This window comes from Erinaceus europaeus, chromosome 16, assembly GCF_950295315.1.
Source record: "Erinaceus europaeus chromosome 16, mEriEur2.1, whole genome shotgun sequence".
Taxonomy (NCBI): Eukaryota; Metazoa; Chordata; class Mammalia; order Eulipotyphla; family Erinaceidae; genus Erinaceus; species Erinaceus europaeus.
In genome coordinates this window covers 71360938-71379759 of record NC_080177.1, presented here as the reverse complement: position 1 = coordinate 71379759, position 18822 = coordinate 71360938, and the positions used below count along the sequence as shown (strand labels likewise).

General features: G+C 42.2%; 1 protein-coding gene across 14 annotated transcripts in view; it reads left to right on the top strand.

The window, feature by feature from the left end:
• CHD8 (chromodomain helicase DNA binding protein 8) overlaps nt 1–18822 on the top strand; it is an 83422-nt gene that overhangs the window by 30524 nt on the left and 34076 nt on the right. For 9 of the 14 annotated variants that reach the window (XM_060175368.1, XM_007536986.3, XM_060175361.1 and 6 more), the window contains 10 exons: nt 847–1903; nt 2921–3292; nt 6182–6567; nt 7652–7766; nt 10482–10664; nt 10747–10815; nt 12499–12554; nt 13388–13505; nt 15118–15201; nt 17881–18018. In XM_060175368.1, coding sequence (XP_060031351.1) covers nt 1061–1903; nt 2921–3292; nt 6182–6567; nt 7652–7766; nt 10482–10664; nt 10747–10815; nt 12499–12554; nt 13388–13505; nt 15118–15201; nt 17881–18018 — 2364 coding nt within the window. In that variant the 5' untranslated portion in view covers nt 847–1060. The remainder of the gene's footprint in view (nt 1–846; nt 1904–2920; nt 3293–6181; nt 6568–7651; nt 7767–10481; nt 10665–10746; nt 10816–12498; nt 12555–13387; nt 13506–15117; nt 15202–17880; nt 18019–18822) is intronic. The other 5 variants (XM_060175369.1, XM_060175370.1, XM_060175371.1 and 2 more) reach the window with 1 other exon arrangement.

Here is an 18822-nt window from a genome sequence, read left to right as displayed (position 1 = left end):
ACAAAAAGACTTTAATGCCTGAACCACCAAAATTTTCAGGTTCAATCCCCATTACCACCATAAGCCAGAGCTGAGCAGTGTTCTGGTAAAGTAATTAAATAAATATAAATTAAGAGAACGGGTCTGTTTCCTGGATTGTGAAATAAGGGCCAGGGGTGTGTGCCACGTCCAAACTAAAGCACAACAAGCAAGGTCATGGAGACGGAAATCATATTATGATGAGTTTGGCTTAAGGTAACTGTTTTTGCCAGCAGTAAGTAAAAGCATTTAAAGTCCAAGGGAAGTGTCTACAATATAGTTTACTCAGAAACCATTATCTACACTCACTGAAATGCTGGTAAGTTCTGCCAGTTTAAAAACTAGAAACAGAAGGTAAATGAATATTATATTTCACGATCTCAACCTAAGAATCATAACTGGGAGCCAGGGAGATGAACAAAGACGGTGGTACCGATAGACAAAAGCTTCAGAATATGTGGTGTTGGCTCAGGCTGTGGCACAGTGGATAAAGCATTGGACTCTCAGTCGTGAAATCCCTAGCTTCGTCGCCAGCATCCTTATGCGCCAGAATGCTGTCTTGTTCTCTCCCCCCCCTTTCTGTTATTAATAAATAAATAAATAAGATCTTTTTTGAAAAGTTGTGTAGGTGGAGGAGTCCAGTGAGGGAGTTATTTCTCTGTTGGTTTTGAAATAGAAGTGTGGGTGTTGTTTCTGCTGGGTCCTTGCCCTCACAGTACCTATTTCCCTTTCTTGTTATTCTCATTGTTATTTAATATTAAGGGTAGAAACCAAGAGGTGATTTTCCCTGAGCTCACCTACTTACTTTTCATTGTCTTCCCACAACAGGAATTCCACCATCTTCCCCTGAAGACCTAGCCATCTTGCTCCATGAAGGTCAGGACAATCTGACATGCACTTGTTTCTTGCCTCTTTCCCTGAAGAATAGTCCTCTTTCATTGTGTACATTTTTTCTTAATAGGGGAGGGGAGGGGAGAACCAGTACCCCCCCTCCCCTTCCCTCCCCAGACCTTGGGGAATTAGCCTCACTTGCTTTCCCAAGATGGCAGACCCCATCATGGATCTATTTGATGACCCAAATTTATTTGGCCTGGACTCTCTGACTGATGACAGCTTCAACCAGGTCACACAAGACCCCATTGAGGAAGCCCTTGGACTGCCAAGCTCTCTGGACTCCTTGGATCAGATGAATCAGGATGGTGGTGGTGGTGATGTGGGCGGTTCATCAGCAAGTGATCTGGTCCCCCAACCAGATGAAACAGCCCCCACAGAACTATCCAAAGAATCAACAGCTCCAGCTCCAGAAACTTTAACTTTGCATGATTATACCACTCAGGCTGTCAGCCAGGAGCAGCCAGCTCAACCTGTCTTACAGACTTCAACGCCAACATCAGGACTTTTGCAGGTCTCCAAAAGCCAGGAGATACTGAGCCAAGGGAATCCTTTCATGGGTGTCTCTGCCACAGCTGTCTCCTCCAGTAGCGCTGGAGGGCAAACACCTCAGTCAGCCCCTAAGATTGTTATCCTTAAGGCCCCACCAAGCTCCTCAGTCACTGGTGCCCATGTGGCACAAATTCAGGCCCAAGGTGTCACCAGCACAGCTCAGCCCCTGGTGGCTGGCACAGCCAATGGTGGAAAAGTCACTTTTACCAAAGTGCTAACCGGCACTCCCCTTCGACCGGGTGTTTCCATTGTCTCTGGTAATACAGTGTTGGCCGCCAAGGTCCCTGGGAACCAGGCTACTGTTCAGCGCATTGTCCAGCCCAGCCGACCAGTAAAGCAGCTGGTCCTACAGCCAGTTAAGGGTTCAGCTCCTGCTGGAAACCCTGGGGCCGCAGGGCCCCCACTGAAGCCTGCAGTTACACTGACCTCTGCACCTGCTCAGGTGACTTGAGTGAGGGGGTGGATTCTGGTTTAGTTGAGGGCCTGACAACTGTTATGAGAGGAAACATGAGAACCGTGCCTAGGAAATTCCTACATAAATCTCATTTTTTCTTTCTTCATCCATTAGTATTGGCAGCCACATGCTTATTGGCTGCAAGCAAGTCTTTGTGAGCATATTTGTGCAGCTCTTACTATACATTAACATTGTGCCCAGCATTGAACAAGATAGGCACACACAGTTCCTGTCTTTAACATATGTGCCAGGAAAGACAGACATCAACCGAGACTTTACAGTAATGTGTGCTACAAACTTTTACGAGAATTACAGGATGCTGTGGGAACAAATAATTGTGTTTTTTAAAGATTCTTGGGGCAGGGGTAGATAGCATAATGATTATGCAGAGACTCATGCCTGAGTCCCAGGTTCAATCCCCTGCACCACCATAAACCAGAACTGATCAGTGCTCTGGTTTAAAAAAAAAAAAAAAAGATTCTTTGTTTGGGAGACATGGAAACTATGTGTATCTTATCTTTCCCCCTTTTGCATTATAAAAATTCTTCTTTTTTCCCCAATAAAAAGACTAGTTTCTATAGCAGCAAAGTAAAAGGTCAAAAAAAAAAAAGAAAAACAAAAAAAAACCCTTTGAATATATCACCAAAAGGCCTGGTGGTTCAGGGGTCAACAGCAGTGTTCTGCTAAGAAAGACTAACGTGGAAGTAGTGGGAAAGTAGTTTCTGCTCAATATGAAGACTTTTGTCCCAATAGACTTTAAGAATAAGATGACATCCTATAAAACAGTGAACCTCCCACCAGACATTTTCAAAAACCACAAGGGCAAAGGTGTTATAGAAAAAAGTCTTATCAGGACAGATGGATGAACAGAATAATATGTATTGCTGTCTCCTAACTCTTAGTTTCTATGATTCGGGGCGGGGGCGGGGGGCTAAATTGGTATAAATATGTGAGGGTTTAGCACTGCTTAATGTTGTACTGCTCTTGTAATTTCCCTCACTCTAGGGTGAATCGAAACGCATCACCCTGGTCCTCCAGCAGCCACAGTCTGGAGGCCCCCAAGGACACCGGCATGTCGTGCTAGGGAGTCTACCAGGCAAGATAGTGTTACAGGGTAACCAGCTGGCAGCCCTGACTCAAGCCAAGAATGCCCAGGGGCAACCCGCCAAAGTAGTAACTATCCAGCTGCAGGTGCAGCAGCCACAGCAGAAGATCCAGATTGTACCTCAGCCTCCATCATCACAGCCGCAAGTCCAGCAGCCACCTGCAACCCAGCCAGTGACACTGTCTTCTGTTCAGCAGGCTCAGATAATGGGACCAGGACAGGGCCCAGGACAAAGACTTTCGGTGCCACTCAAAGTGGTATTACAGCCTCAGGTAAGTCTCCCACAGTTAGCAAGCAAAGTAAACCCCTTAGTCTCCTGCTCTTACCCTCAAGAACCATGTGTTAAATGTGAAATTAGTCTAGATTTATACCTCTGAACAGAAATAAATAAAAACTTGTATTCCTTTACTTATACAGAAACTTTAATTGATGTCATGAAAAAACTTGAGGGTTACTGTTTGACATGGAAAAAAATTATTTTTGTAGTATTTGTCTTTACACTTTTGTTGTATCTTTTGTCTTGTAGAATAAAGATGTTTCAAAGTAGTCGCTTATCTAACAGATAAAGGAATAGTTTTAGAGAGGTCAGGGGCCAGGCGGTGGTGCACCTGGTAAAGCGCAGATATCACTGCATAAGAACCTGGGTTCAAGCCCCCATTCCCCACCTGGGGGGGGGGTGATACTTCATGGTTGTGAAGTAAGTCTGCGGGTGTCTGTCTTTCTCACTCCTCTATCTCTTAATAACAGAGCACTGCTCAGCTCTGGCTTATGATGCTGTGTGTGATTGAACCTGGGACCTCGGAGTCTCAGGCATCAGTCTTTTTTTTTATATCCATTATGCTATCTACCCCTGCCCTCTCTCTCCCTCTCTGTCTCCCCTCCACTCTCAATTACTCTCTGCCCTGTCAAATAAAATAGTTTGTGGGTGTGTGGGGGGGAAATAATGGCTATTGGGAGCTGTGGATTTGTAGTGCTGGCAATAAAAAAGTGAAGCCAAGTGATCACTCATCCTAGGGTAGTAAAGATAGAGCCAGGCATAGAATTTGAGTTTTGTGGGTGGGGGAAATAGCATAATGGTTATGCGAACAGACTCTCATGCCTGAGGCTCCAAAGTCACAGGTTCAGTCCCCCACACCACCATAAGCCAGAGCTGAGCAGTGCTCTGGTGTTTCTCTCTGTCTCTCTCTGTCTGCAACTCTCTCAAAAATAAAATAAATAAAATATTTTTAAAAAAAAGAATTTGAATTTTGTTACCTTTTGCCCATGAAACAATATTGACTATATTGGTTGAACTTTTTAAAAAAATATTTATTTATGTATTTATTCCCTTTTGTTGCCCTTGTTTTTTCATTGTTGTAGTTATTATTGTTGTTGTTATTGATGTCGTCGTTGGATAGGACAGAGAGAAATGGAGAAAGGAGGAGAAGACAGAGAGGAGGAGAGAAAGATAGACACCTGCAGACCTGCTTCACCACTTGTGAAGTGACTCCTCTGCAGGTGGGGAGCCGGGGGGCTCGAACCGGGATCCTTAAGCCAGTCCTTGCACTTGGCACCACATGCGCTTAACCCGCTGTGTTACCACCTGACTCCCATTGGTTGAACTTTTTTATGGGTATGAATATTAGAGCATTGCTAAAGAATTGAAATTTTCATTAGCACAATTCTTTTTTTTTTTTTTTTTTGGTCAGAAACCTGACTTCTGAGTTTTATTTTATTTATTTATTTTTAATTTTTTTTTTTTAAGAAAGGATTAATTAACAAAACCATAGGGTAGGAGGGGTACAACTCCACACAATTCCCACCACCCAATCTCCATATCCCACCCCCTCTCCTGATAGCTTTCCCATTCTCTATCCCTCTGGGAGCATGGACCCAGGGTCATTGAGGGTTGCAGAAGGTAGAAGGTCGGGCTTCTGTAATTGCTTCCCCACTGAACATGGGCGTTAACTGGTCGGTCCATACTCCCAGTCTGCCTCTTTCTTTCCCTAGTAGGGTGTGTCTCTGGGGAAGCTGAGCTCCAGGACACATTGGTGGGGTCTTCAATCCAGGGAAGCCTGGCTAGCTAGCATCCTGATGGCATCTGGAACCTGGTGATTGAAAAGAGAGTTAACATACAAAGCCAAACAAATTGTTGAGCAATCATGGGCCCAAAGCTTGGAATAGTGGAGAGGAAGTGTTAGGGAGGTACTCACTGCAAACTCTAGTGTACTTCTGCTTTCAGGTATATATTTTGCAGTAGTTTATGGATACGTGTGAACATAAGCTCTCTCTCACAGAAACTGGTGTATATCTAGGTTTTGGGACTTTGTTAGAAAGTGAACCACCTGAGATGAAATTAGAGTGTACTATAAAAGGAAAGGTCTCACCCGAGTAATGAAGCTGAAGGGTTGTCATTTCACACGTGAAGTCTCTGGACACAGTCTGAGGTGAAGCATGTTGAGGTGGCAATCGTTGCGTTGTTTAGGTTGTGATCAGCGGATGCAATATTATTTGGTTTGGATTGGGAGAGGCATATGGGAAAGTGGGCCCTACCCAAGGGTTCCAGGACTGGGGGAAGTAGGGGCTCTATAGTGGAGATGTGAGGTTCCTGCTGTCTTAGGGTTCAAAAAGACAATGGATAGTTAATGTTATCATCATATTTGGTAATTGGGTTAACTTTGAAAAGTCCTTTTGTTAGGGTTTGCTGTACAGTACAGCACAATTCTTTTCCCTGCCGAAACTACATTTAAGGAAAAAAAAATTTAATAAGTCTGGCTCGAATAAGATTTGGGCAGAGTTTGAGAAATTAAGAGAACTATCCTTTTTTTCATTTATCAAATATTTATTAATATTAAGTATTTATTTTATTTTTGAGAGACACAGAGAAATACCATATACTTTTCTTTTGCATTTACTTTTCATTTATTCCTGCTTACGTAATTTTTTTTTTATTAGTGATTAAATAATGATTGACAAGTTAGTGGGATAAAAGGGGTACAATGCCCACCACCAGAGTTCTGTATCCCATCCCACTCCATGGGAATTTTCCTATTTTTCCGCTCTGCGAGTATGGGCCAAAGATCTTTATGGGGTTCGAGAACTGTACTTTCTAGCCTCTGTGTTTCATACTTGGGCCACTTAGCTACAAGGATCTTAAACTATAAATGTCTTTGTTTCTGTAGGCTGGCTCTTCCCAAGGGGCCTCTTCTGGACTATCTGTAGTTAAAGTTCTAAGTGCCAGTGAAGTGGCAGCTCTGTCATCTCCAGCCAGCTCTGCTTCTCACATTGGGGGCAAGACAGGAATGGAGGAAAATCGCCGACTCGAGCACCAGAAGAAGCAAGAGAAAGCAAATCGCATTGTAGCAGAGGCGATTGCTAGGGCTCGAGCCCGGGGCGAGCAGAACATTCCTCGTGTCTTGAATGAGGATGAGTTGCCTAGCGTCCGACCTGAGGAGGAAGGCGAAAAGAAACGTAGAAAGAAGAGCACTGGAGAAAGACTCAAGGAAGAAAAGCCAAAGAAGAGCAAAACCTCCGGTGCCTCTAAGACTAAGGGCAAGAGTAAATTAAAGTAAGTGGCGCCCCTGGCTGCTTTGATGGGACACTTAGGAGCAGTGCGCTCATTTTAAATTGAGCGTTGAGAAGTATTTTAGCCGGCAGATAAGTAGTTCAAGGTGATCTGTATATTACAGAAGAGAGTAAGGCCTTATTCCTTGTTCTCCTTCCTCCCCCATTAGCTACTTGAGTGATAGAGAACTGCTGAGACACAGCTGCCCTATTCTTACATCTCATCTCCGAACTGTAAAAGATTTTAGCAGCTGCTACCAGCCTTAAGTAGCGTTAGAGTCTTGATTTGCCACATGATTCCTGACAGCCAAGTGTCTTCTTTCCATGTCTTGTAATTTCACTTTTTGTCCCTAGCTCCAACTCATTGGAATTGGTGAAATTTTGTGGTCTGATTTAATAATGCTATTAATTAATTAATGTAAGCATAGCACCGCTCAGCTCTGATTTATAGAGGTGTGGTGTATTGAACCTGGGACTTCTGTGCCTCAAGCCATTAAGCTGTTCTCTCCCTCCCCCCACTCCCTACAGTGTATTGTATTTATATAGGAATGTTCAGCTTTTAAAAAAACAAGTTTTGGTGGGGGTTGGGGTAGACAGCATAATGTTTATGCAAAGAGACTCTCATGCCTGAGGCTCCAAAATCCCAGGTTCAACCCCCCCCACAACACCATTAGCCAGAGCTGAGCAGTGCTCTGATTAAAAAAAAAAAAAAAAAAAAGCTTCATGTCTTATTATATTGATTTTCAATAAACTGTCAGGTTAGATATTACCACTATTTACAGATAAGCTAGTGACAGAACAGGAGCTAAAACACGCTCTTTGCTTCTTAGTCCAGCATTTATTCTACCGTATGCTAACTTATTTTAAGTATTTATGAATACAGTAGTAGTAAAGATTCGTTTATTAGTCATGCAGAGAAGATCAAAGCATCAATCACTCTGACACATATTCTGCTGGGGATCAATCTCAGGGCCTCATGCTAATAATCCTAGTGCTCTAGCCACTGTGCTGCCTCCCAGGCTGCTAATGTATTTTCACACTCCTAAAATGTCCTTGTATTGACTAAAAATTAACTTTTTCCTTGTTAGCACTATCACTCCTGTGGTGGGTAAGAAGAGAAAGCGTAATGCCTCATCTGATAATTCAGATGTGGAAGTCATGCCTGCTCAGTCACCTCGGGACGATGAAGAAAACAGCATTCAGGTAAAATGGTCTGTAAAGAATTTAATGTGTGTGGAGGGGCTGGGTGGTGGCACACCAAGCTGAGCACACACGATACCATGTACCAAGAAGGACCTCAGTTTGAGGCCCCATTCCCCACCTTCAAGGGGGGCACTTCATGAGCAGTGAGGGAGGTCTGCAGGTGTTGTCTCATCTCCTTCTCAGACTTCCCCACCCCTCTCAGTTTCTCTCTCTGTCTTATCAAAGTAAATAATAAGATTTTTTAAAAATATTTTTTAAGTTATCTTTATTTATTTATTAGATAGAGACAGCCAGAAATTGAGAGGGAAGGGGATGATAGGGAGAGAGAGACAGAGACACCTGCAGCACTGCTTCACCACTCATGAATCAAGAGGGGAACCCTTGCAGGTAGGGACAGGGGCTCGAACCTGGGTCCTTGCGTACTCTAGCATGTGCACTCAACCAGGTATGCCACTACCTGGCCCCTCAAAAAAATAAAAATTTATGTTAGAAAAAAAAGAACTTAGTGTGGGGAAGTTAGAAGGGGGCCCTGAACTTTGGTGGTGGGTACATATGATGTGAAACTGAACCCTTGTTACCTTACTGATCTTGTAAGCCATGGTTCTTGTAAAGCACACACACATAAAATATATTCAGGTGCCTTGGGAGATGACAAGGTGATGTAGTAAATAAAAAGTTGGGCTCTCAAGTATGAGACCTTGAGGAGTTATATCCCCAGCATTACATGTGCCAGAGTGATGCTGTGGTTCCCTCTCCTCCCCTGTTTCTTTTTCTTCTTCCTCTTCTTCTTCTTCTCCTTCTCCTCCTTCTCCTTCTTCTCCTTCTTCTTCTTCCTCTTCTTCCTCTTCTTCTTCTACTACTACTACTTCTACTACTTCTTCTTCTTCTTCCTCTCCTTCTTCCTCTCCTTCTCCTCCTTCTCCTTCTCCTTCTCCTTCTCCTTCTCCTTCTCCTTCTTCTTCTTCTTCTTTTTTGAATTTTTTTTTTGTAATTTTATTTATTTATCTTCCCTTTTGTTGCCCTTGTCTTTTTTTTTTTTATTATTGTTGTTGTAGTTGATGTCGTCGTCGTTGGATAGGACAGAGAGAAATGGAGAGAGGAGAGAAAGACAGACACCTGCAGATCTGCTTCACAGCCTGTGAAGCGACTCCCCTGGAGGTGGGGAGCCGGGGGCTCGAACCGGGATCATCATGCTGGTCCTTGCGCTTGGCACCACCTGCGTTTAACCCGCTGTGCTACCGCCCGGCTCCCCCCTTTTTTTTTTATATTTATTTCTTTTCTCTTTTGTTGCCCTTGTTGATTTTTATAGTTGTTGTAGTTGCTATTATTATTGTTGTTATTGATATTGTCCTTGTTAGATAGGACGGCGAGAAATGGAGAAAGTGTGGGAAGACAGGAAGGGGAGAGAAAGACACCTGTAGACCTGCTTCACCGCTTGTGAAGCGACCCCCCTACAGGTGGGGCCCTGTTTCTTCTTATAAATAAATAATTAAGATACTGGGAGGGAGTCCATTGCGTATATATACCACTCCTCTTAGCGTATATATAGCATTCATCTCAGCCATTCATCTGTTATTGGGCATCTGGGCTGCTTACAACTCTGGGCTAATACAGAGTGTGCTGCTATAAACATTGACCTTAAACCTTTTCTCTACCCAAGGGTTTTGGCTGAACAAGAGAGAATAAAAGAAGTCTCACCCTAGTTTTAGTGTTCTCTCTCCCTCTTTGATTGTTGCCTACAGTGTATCTTTAGCACCAACTATAGAGGGAACTTGGTATAAAAAATGGAGACCCAGGAGTTGGGTGGTAGCACAGTGGGTTGAGCGCAGGTGGTGCAAAGTGCAAGGACCGGCATAAGGGTCCCGGTTTGAGCCGCTGGCTCCCCACATGCAGGGGAGTCGCTTCACAGGCAGTGAAGCAGGTCTTCAGGTGTCTATCTCTCCCAGTGCTACTGCCCAACTCCCCAATATATATGTCTTTATTAAAACAGAAAACTGACAGTGTAAAGAGACAGCTTAAAAACAAAGGTTTTTTGTTTTGTTTTTTAATCACTGGGGCTTGGTGCCTGCACTATGAATCCACGGCTCCTCGAGGGCATTTTTTTCCCTTTTGTTGTCCTTGTTTATTATTGTTGTTGCTGTTGCTGTTGTTGGACAGGACAGAGAGAAATGGAGAGAGGAGGGGAAGACAGAGAGGGAGAGAAAGACACCTGCAGACCTGCTTCACTGCTTGTGAAGTGACCTCCCTGCAGGTGGGGAGCCAAGGGCTTGAATCAGGATCCTTGAGCAGGTCCTTGTGCTTTGTGCCATGTGCACTTAACCCACTGCATTACCTCCCAGCTCGCCCAAAACAAAATATTCTCACACCTTTTTGCATTTTAGGTTTTTTTCCTGGAGTGAAGTGCATTGCACCCTGGAGATTGAGAGTACTGTTTTCATTTCCCAGAACTTCTGGCCAGTGATACTCAGGTCTCTCAAGTATATTTTGGCTCTTTGATAATAAAACAATTCAGTAAGTTCACACATATTTCATACATAGGATAAATTAAATGAGTTGATATCATATAATTTGACAAATAAGAGCCATCATTTTCTGATTTGTTTTCTGTAGGGATTTTGTAGTGAAACAGAAGTATATGACCACAGGCAAATAGTTTTACAATTTTCTATTTAAAAGATTTCAGTTCTTTTAACTTTTTTTTGTGTGCCCCTACAGAAAAGAAGGTCTAACCGCCAGGTTAAGCGAAAAAAATACACAGAGGATCTGGATATAAAGATCACAGATGATGAGGAAGAAGAAGAGGTAGATGTGACTGGTCCAATCAAAGCTGAGCCTATCCTCCCTGAACCAGTGCAGGAACCTGATGGCGAGACACTGCCTTCCATGCAGTTCTTTGTGGTAAATTTGAGAACTCAAAAGCAGTTTGAGAGGTTCGTCCTGTTATTCACAGTCTGTTGACTGCCAACATCTTTTGCTACAGGAGAATCCCAGTGAAGAGGATGCGGCCATCGTGGACAAAGTGCTCTCTATGCGAATCGTGAAGAAGGAGGTGGGGCTCTTGCCTTTAATGCCACTCTGTGATACATTGACAGGCTCTATTTTATAAGCACCTGTGATGGTCAGAACATATTGCTAGAGTGTAGTTACTACAAGTGCAAAAAGAAAGTTAATTAGGGGGCCCAGGCGGTAGCGCAGTGGGTTAAGCACACATGGCACAAAGTGCAAGGACCGGTCTGTAAGGATCCTGGTTCGAGCCCCTGGCTCCCCACCTGTAAGGGAGTCGCTTCACAGGCAGTGAAGCAGGTCTGCAGGTGTCTGTCTTTCTTTCCCCCTCTCTTTCTTCCCCTCCTCTCTCCATTTCTCTCTGTCCTATCCAGCAACAATGAAAGCAATAACAATAACAATGATAAACAACAAGGGCAATGAAAGGGAAAAAATGGCCTCCAGGAACAGTGGATTCATCCGAGCCCCAGTGATAACCCTGGAGGAAGAAAAAAAAGTTAATTGGACGGTAGAAAGTGTTTTGCCTTTATGTTGTTTTGGGCAGGAAGATAGATTTATTTGGAAAAGGTAATGACCTGCACTTGCATTCTCCCCCCACCCCACCCGCCTCTCCAGCTCGTATTCTCCTCTCTTCTCCATCCCTGCTTTGTCTCAATAAATGCTTTGTTTCCCTGGGGCTTTATTTGGGAAATGGGTAAAAGCCTGACTCCTAGCTCCACAATGGGTAGAAAATGCATTTATTTAAGGAAAGGGAAAGTATAAAGAATAAAGACTTGATTGGAAAACTTAAAGTAATTGTACACCCTTAAGAAAGGGAGGGTAGATAGCATAATGGTTATGCAAAGAGATTCATCCCTGAGGCTTCAAATGCCCAGGTTCATACCCCCATACCACCATTGACTAGAGCTGAGTAGTGCTCTGGTTTAAAAAAAGAAGAAAGGTAGGTAGGCAGAAATAGACAAGTGAGAAGATTTACTTTCTGCCTACTCTCCCTTTCTTCTACAATTAATTTAAGTTTTCCAATCAAGTCTTTATTATCTTTTTCTAGATATCCTGTCTCTGATATTGAACTACTAGTTTACTTCTTTCATTCCAAGTCACTAATACATTCTGGGAGCATTATTAGTATAAAGCTCTACCATATGTAGTTAACATTAAAGGTCCTTTCATCTGCAAAGGGCTAACTTTCCACAAGCAGTGATGCAGTGCTGCAGGTGTTTGCCTATACTCTATGCAAAATGAATAAACAGGGAGTTGGGCAGTAGCACAGCGGGTTAAATGCAGGAGTCACAAAGCACAAAAACCAGCACAAGGATCCTGGTTTGAGCCCTCGGCTCCTCACCTGCAGGGGAGTCGCTTCTCAAGCGGTGAAGCAGGTCTGCAGGTGTCTTACCTTTCTCTCCTCCTCTCTGTCTTCCCTCCTCTCTCTATCTTGTCCAACAACAGCGGCTATGACAACAATAACAACTACAACAAGGGCAACAAAATGGGAAAAATGGCCTCCAAGAGCAGTGGATTCGGAGTGCAGGCACCAAGCCCAATGATAACCCCGGAGGCCAAAAAGAAACAAACCAAAACCACCAAAATGAATAAACATTAAATGTAAATTTAAAAGTTTCCTGACTGTTGAATGTAAAACATTAATTCCCCAGTAAAAAAAAAAATCAGAAAAGAAAAAAAAAGTTTCCTGACAGATAAGTATCACTAACTATCACTTCTCTCTCCTCAGCTTCCTTCTGGACAATATACTGAAGCAGAAGAATTCTTTGTGAAGTACAAGAACTAGTATGTAACGTGCAAAAAAAAAAAAAAAATTTACCCCAAACTTCACAGGGTTGAAGAAATTCTTCTGGATAGCACTGGGTGGGGATGTGTCCTTTTCCTTTCTAATACTTCTGCAGCCCCCCATTGTTTTCATTGAGAAAATGACCATTCAGGGAGTAGTTTAGGAACTGATGTGACTTCTAACTGCTTCCTATTATGAAGGTGGGTTGAGGGTAGTACTAAGTGAGTTACCTAATGATCCCCTGGATGTTAGTTTAACACTAAGACCTTAATGCTCGGGAGTGGGCGGTAGCGCAGCGAGTTAAGCACACGTGGCACAAAGCACAAGGACTGATGTAAGGATCCTGGTTCGAGCCCCCGGCTCCTACCTGCAGGGGAGTTGCTTTACAAGTGGTGAAGCAGGTCTGCAGGTGTCTATCTTTCTCTCCTCCTCTCTGTCTTCCCCTCCTCTCTCCATTTCTCTCTGTCCTATCCAACAACGACAACAACAATAATAACTACAACAATAAAACAAAAAGGGCAACAAAAGGGAATAAATAAATAAAATAAATATTTAAAAAAACATTAAAAAAAAAGATTTTAATGCTCAAAGTGTGATTAGTGGGACTGCAGAATTAGCATCATTTGGGTAGTTATTAGAAGAAAAGTAACTTTCAAGCCACCCCAGACCAGACAGTTATATGTAAATTCAAGTTTAAGAAGCACTAACCTAGAAGTATATTATTTGCATTTAAGTGTGTACTCATGTCTATTCCTGCCTAATCCCAGATACTAAACAGCAGCCTGCTAGCTTTTCTTTCTCACACTATAACTGACTATTTCCTCCCCTACAGCTCCTATCTACACTGTGAATGGGCTACCATCTCCCAACTAGAGAAAGATAAAAGGATCCATCAAAAGCTAAAACGCTTCAAAACCAAAATGGCACAGATGAGACACTTCTTCCATGAGGTAATTGGAAAATAAGTATTTATTGCCTTTCACAGAAGCACAGATTACTATGGTAATCAACCTTGAACAAGTCTTCAAAATGTGTGTGTATGTTATATGTATGTGTGTGTATATAGTTTTTAATTATAATCATTGGGCTTTTCTTAATTGCCCCAAATTTGTCTTCCCACAAATAAATGTTTCACTTATAAGTTACTGAGTATTGGAAATTTAACTTGTTAAATATTTATATTTTTGAAACTGTGTGTAAGCCACATCTGTAAACAAGAAAATTTTACTTTCTTGAATATTTAATGAATTATCACTAGAAATAAGGATACAAGAGCTTACATCTTTATTCTGCATACAGTACTAATTGCTGTAAAAAGTACCTAAAAAGAAAAAGGTCTAGAAATAAGGAATGAGCAAAGGAATATTGTGTAGCTTCAGCAAAAATAGTCATCACTGAATACATGTGTAAAACTAACTGTATGCCACCACTTTGCCAATAAATTAATTTTGTAAAAAAAATCACCATCATCTATTTGTTTTATTAGAAAAAATCAGAGCGTTACACTGCTCACGATTATGCAGTGCTGGGGATCACACCTAGAGCCTTGTGTATGCAAATCGTGGACTCTACCCCGACTTGTCTTGTTAGCCCAGATTTGAATTGATTTGAAAATAGAGTTGAGAGAGGTCAGACAATGGCATACCTTATTGAAAGAATGCATTATAGGGTACAAGGACCTGGATTCTACCTGCAGGAAGGAAGCTTCATGAATGGTGAAACAGTACTGCAGATGTCTTCCTCTCTTCCTCTGTATCTCCACCTTCCCTCTCAATTTACTCTGTCTCAATCCAAAATAATTTTTAAAAAGAGGTGGAACCCTACCTCTCCAGAACCCTGCCCCAATAGGGAAAGAAAGAAACAGGCTGGGATTAAGGTTTGACCTGCCAACACCCATGTCCAGCAGGAAAGCAATTATAGAAGCCAGAGCTTCTACCTTCTGCACCCCATTATGATTCTAGTTCCGTACTCCCAGAGGCTTAAAGAATAGGAAAGCTTTCAGTGGAGGGGTTGGGATACAGAACACTGGTGGTGGGTATTGTCTGTATTGTACCACCCCTTTTATCCTACAGTCTTGTTGATCTGTATAAAATTAATTTTAAAAAAGAAATTATACAGCTGGGCTGGGGAAATGTCATAATGGTTATACAAAAGACTCATGCCTGAGGCTCAGAAATCCCAGGTTCAATCCCCAGTATCAACATAAGCCAGAGCTGTGGAGTGGTCTAGTCTCAGCTGGTCTCTCCCTTTCCCTCTCCCTCTCCCTCTCCCTCTCCCTCTCCCTCTCCCTCTCCCTCTCCCTCTCCCTCTCCCTCTCCCTCTCCCTCTCCCTCTCCCCCTCCCCCTCCCCCTCTCCCCCTCCCCCTCCCCCTGCCCAAGTGCATTTATAGGGTTTGATATTATGAAAATTGAGGAAAAAAAGGAGAACTCTTAATTGATGGCTACTGTTACTTTTTTTTTTTTTTAACTTTTTTCAACTTTTGAGTAAAATCATCAGCTAGAGATGGGATAGATGGGTGAGTGTACTGAACAATAATTTTTGATGTTTTGTAACTCCATTAGGATGAAGAACCCTTCAATCCAGACTATGTAGAGGTGGATAGGATATTGGATGAGTCTCACAGTATTGACAAAGACAATGGTGAGGTGAGTTGGGAGTTTTGTGGGAACATTAAAGACTTCTTAACAGGATTCTGCTCGTCTCTTGCCCATTCTTTTATTTTTCAAATGTGGCTGAAAGGGTCTTTGTATTGAAATTTTTAAAAAAAATTTTTATAGGGATCCTTAGGATGGTATTTGAACATAATCTTTTATATAATGGGAGAGAGGCAAAAAGGAAAGATTCTCATAAAGCCCAACAGTTTTTTAGGGATTTTTATATCTACTGAGAAGCCATAAGACCGTGGTATCATTTTCTCTCAGATTGTATATAGGTGATTCTTTTTTTTTCCTAACTTTTATCTCTAATGCACTATTATTTTTAAGATTTCATTTATGTATTAATGAGAAAGATAGGAGGAGAGAGAGAAAGAACCATATATCACTCTGGTACATGTGTTGCCGGGGATTGAACTCAGGACCTCATGCTTGAAAGTCTAGTGCCTTAGCCATTGTGCCACCTCCCAGACCACATGGGTGACTCTTAACGCCTAGTTGAGGGTCTTAGGGAAATGGTAAGGAACACTTAACAATTCTTCAAATGTAAAATATATAAATACATATATTCATTCAAAGCATTCTCTTTGTTGAGAATTATTTTCGTGGCTTAGCAATAATTTAGTATGTTTTCATTTGTCATTGTAAGATTCACTGCATTGGAATCTGTACTTTCAACTGGATTTTGGAATCCTGCAGATTCAAATTTAGTAGGTCTTGGGTAGCACATAGATGTACATATATATTTCTGAAAGTTTATTATTACTACTACTACTACGCCTCAGGGGTTATCTCTGGGGCTCAGTACCTGCACTATAAATCCACTGCTCCTCGCAGCGTTTTTTTTTTTCCCCCAATTTTATTTAATAGGACAGAGATACATTGAGAGAAAAGGGAGAGATAGGAGAAAGATAGATACCTGCAGCCTTGCCTCACTGCATGTGAAACGACCCCCTGCAGGGGGGGAGCCAGGGGCTTGAACTGTGATCCTTGCTCAGGTCTTTGCAGTTTGCGTTATGTGTGCTTAACCCTGTATGCCACCGCCTACCCCCCCCCCCCCCAAGGTTTACTGTTTTTTGCTTCCGAGATCAGGCGAGATTGGGCGTGTTCAAGTAGATAGGTTTACTGTTTTTATGAGAGTAGAGAGAGAAATCCAGAGCACCTCTCTGATGCATGCAATGCCAGGAGTCAAAGTCCACATTCTAGCTACTGGACCATTGTGCAGAGATTTCTATATTTTCCATTTTAAATTCATAGACTATGAACAAACACCATTTTTATAAGATTTTAAACTTTTTTCTTTTTAAATAGTAATTTTTTGGTTTGACTTTGCGAAGTTATATTTTGTAATTCCCCCTACATTGTATTTGGAGGTCATTGTATACCTGCATTGCCTAGCTGAACAGAACCTTGTGATGTTGGTGTCAGGTGGTGACGTGGGCTCACATACACTGTCCTTGCTGAACCTACAAGTCAGAGTTTTCCCTCTGTAAAACTCCAATTTATTTGTTTTTCCCCAGAGCAATTATCGTTCGGGTCTGTTTTATGTTGGGTGCCGTGGATTGAACCTGAGAAGCCAGAGTCTCAGGCATGAAAGTCTTTCTCTGTGTTGTTTATCCAGCCCACTGTTGAATTCTTTTAGTCATTGTAAGGATCCCAGTCTTCTCAACCTTGAAAATCCTATCTTCTCTTCAGCCAGTAAAGCCTCTCACGCGGTTAGCATACCTGGCCCTCATTGCATTAAAGGAAGCTCGGTGCTGTGGTTTCTTTCTCTCTCTTATTCTGCCTCTTTCTGAAAAAAGTCAGCCCAGAACAGTGAAGCCCCGGAGATGGTGTGGGATGGGGTATCTCTTTACCACTATTTGACTATTCTTTTAAGAAGTAGAGAGTCGGGCGGTAGCACAGCGGGTTAAGTGCACGTGGCGCAAAGCGCAAGGACTGGCATAAGGATCCCAGTTCGAGCCCCCAGCTCCCCACCTGCAGGGGAGTCGCTTCACAGGCGGTGAAGCAGGTCTGCAGGTGTCTGTCTTTCTCTCCCCCTTCTCTCCATTTCTCTCTGTCCTGTCCAACAACAACGACATCAGTAACAACAGCAATAATAACTACAACAATAAAACAAGGGCAACACAAGGAAATAAATAAAATGTTTAAAAAAATAGAAGTATATACACTCCAATTCCAGGATCTTAGAGACTCAGTGGCCAGCCCTGTTCTATTCCTTTGCGTTCAATTTATTCTTCGCCTCTAAAAGAAAGCTGCCTTCTATAATACTATATCAAATTATCTGCCAGAATAGTGTGGGATAGACTCTTACCTTTTCACTTCAACCTGATGGAACACACAATATAGAAAATGTGTGTGTGTGTGTGTGTGTGTGTGTGTGTGTATGTGTGTGTGTGTATTTTCTACATCCACATGATGAGTATTCTTTCAGTACTTTTTCTGGAAATTACTTAGAAATTTCACTTTTAGAACAAATATAATTTCTAGAAGGATAATCCAAGTCATAAATAGTGTACTAATATCAACTGTATGGTTCTTTAGCCTGTCTGTGTCATCACCTTCAAGGTATTGACAACTTGTGGTCTGATTTCAGGTAGTCAAACTTTATTCTTCAACTACAGCAGAGAATATAGAATTAGCTTATTAAGACTTTGACTTCTTTCCTAGCCTGTAATTTATTACCTGGTGAAATGGTGCTCTCTACCATATGAGGATAGTACATGGGAACTGAAAGAAGATGTTGATGAAGGCAAAATTCGAGAATTCAAACGGATCCAGTCAAGACATCCAGAACTCAAAAGAGTTGTAAGTACATTTGCATTTAGAGCACAAAGCAGTTTATAGGCAGTTTTAAACTTAGGGTTTGTTTGTCTGTTTTACCTTTTTCTTATAGACATTTTTAAATACTTATAGAAATTGAAATCATGCAAAAAGACTCATGCCTAAGGCTCCAAAGTCCCAGGTTCAATCCCTCCACCACCACAAACCAGAGCTGATCAGTGCTCTGCTTTAAAAAAGAAAAAAAAATTGGGAGTTGGTTGGTAGTGCAGTGGGTTAAGCGCAGGTGGTCCAAAGCGCAAGGACCAGTGTAAGAATCCTGATTCGAGCCCCTGGCTCTCCGCCTGCAGGGAAGTTGCTTCACAAGTGGTGAAGCAGGTCTGCAGGTGTCTTTTTCTCCCCCCTCTGTCTTCCCCTCCTCTCTCCATTTCTTTCTGTCCTATCCAACAATAACGTCATCAATAACAAGAACAGTAATAACTACAACAACAATAAAACAAGGGCAACTAAAGGGAATAAGTAAATATTTTTTTTAAAAAGGAAAATGAAGTATTGTATCCATCATCCACCTTTAAGAGGTAACTTTTTAAAATATTTATTTATTTATTTAAATCTTTTATTGGATAAGGACAGCCAGAAATCAAGAGGGAAGGGGGTGATAGAAAGGGAGAGAGAGAGAGACACCTGCAGCACTGCTTCACCCTCGCAAAGCTTTCCCCCTGCAGGTGGGGACTGGGGGCTCGAACCCGTGTCCTTGTGCATTATAATACATGCACTCAACCAGGTGCACCACCACCTGGCCCCTTATTTATTTATTTATTTATTTATTTA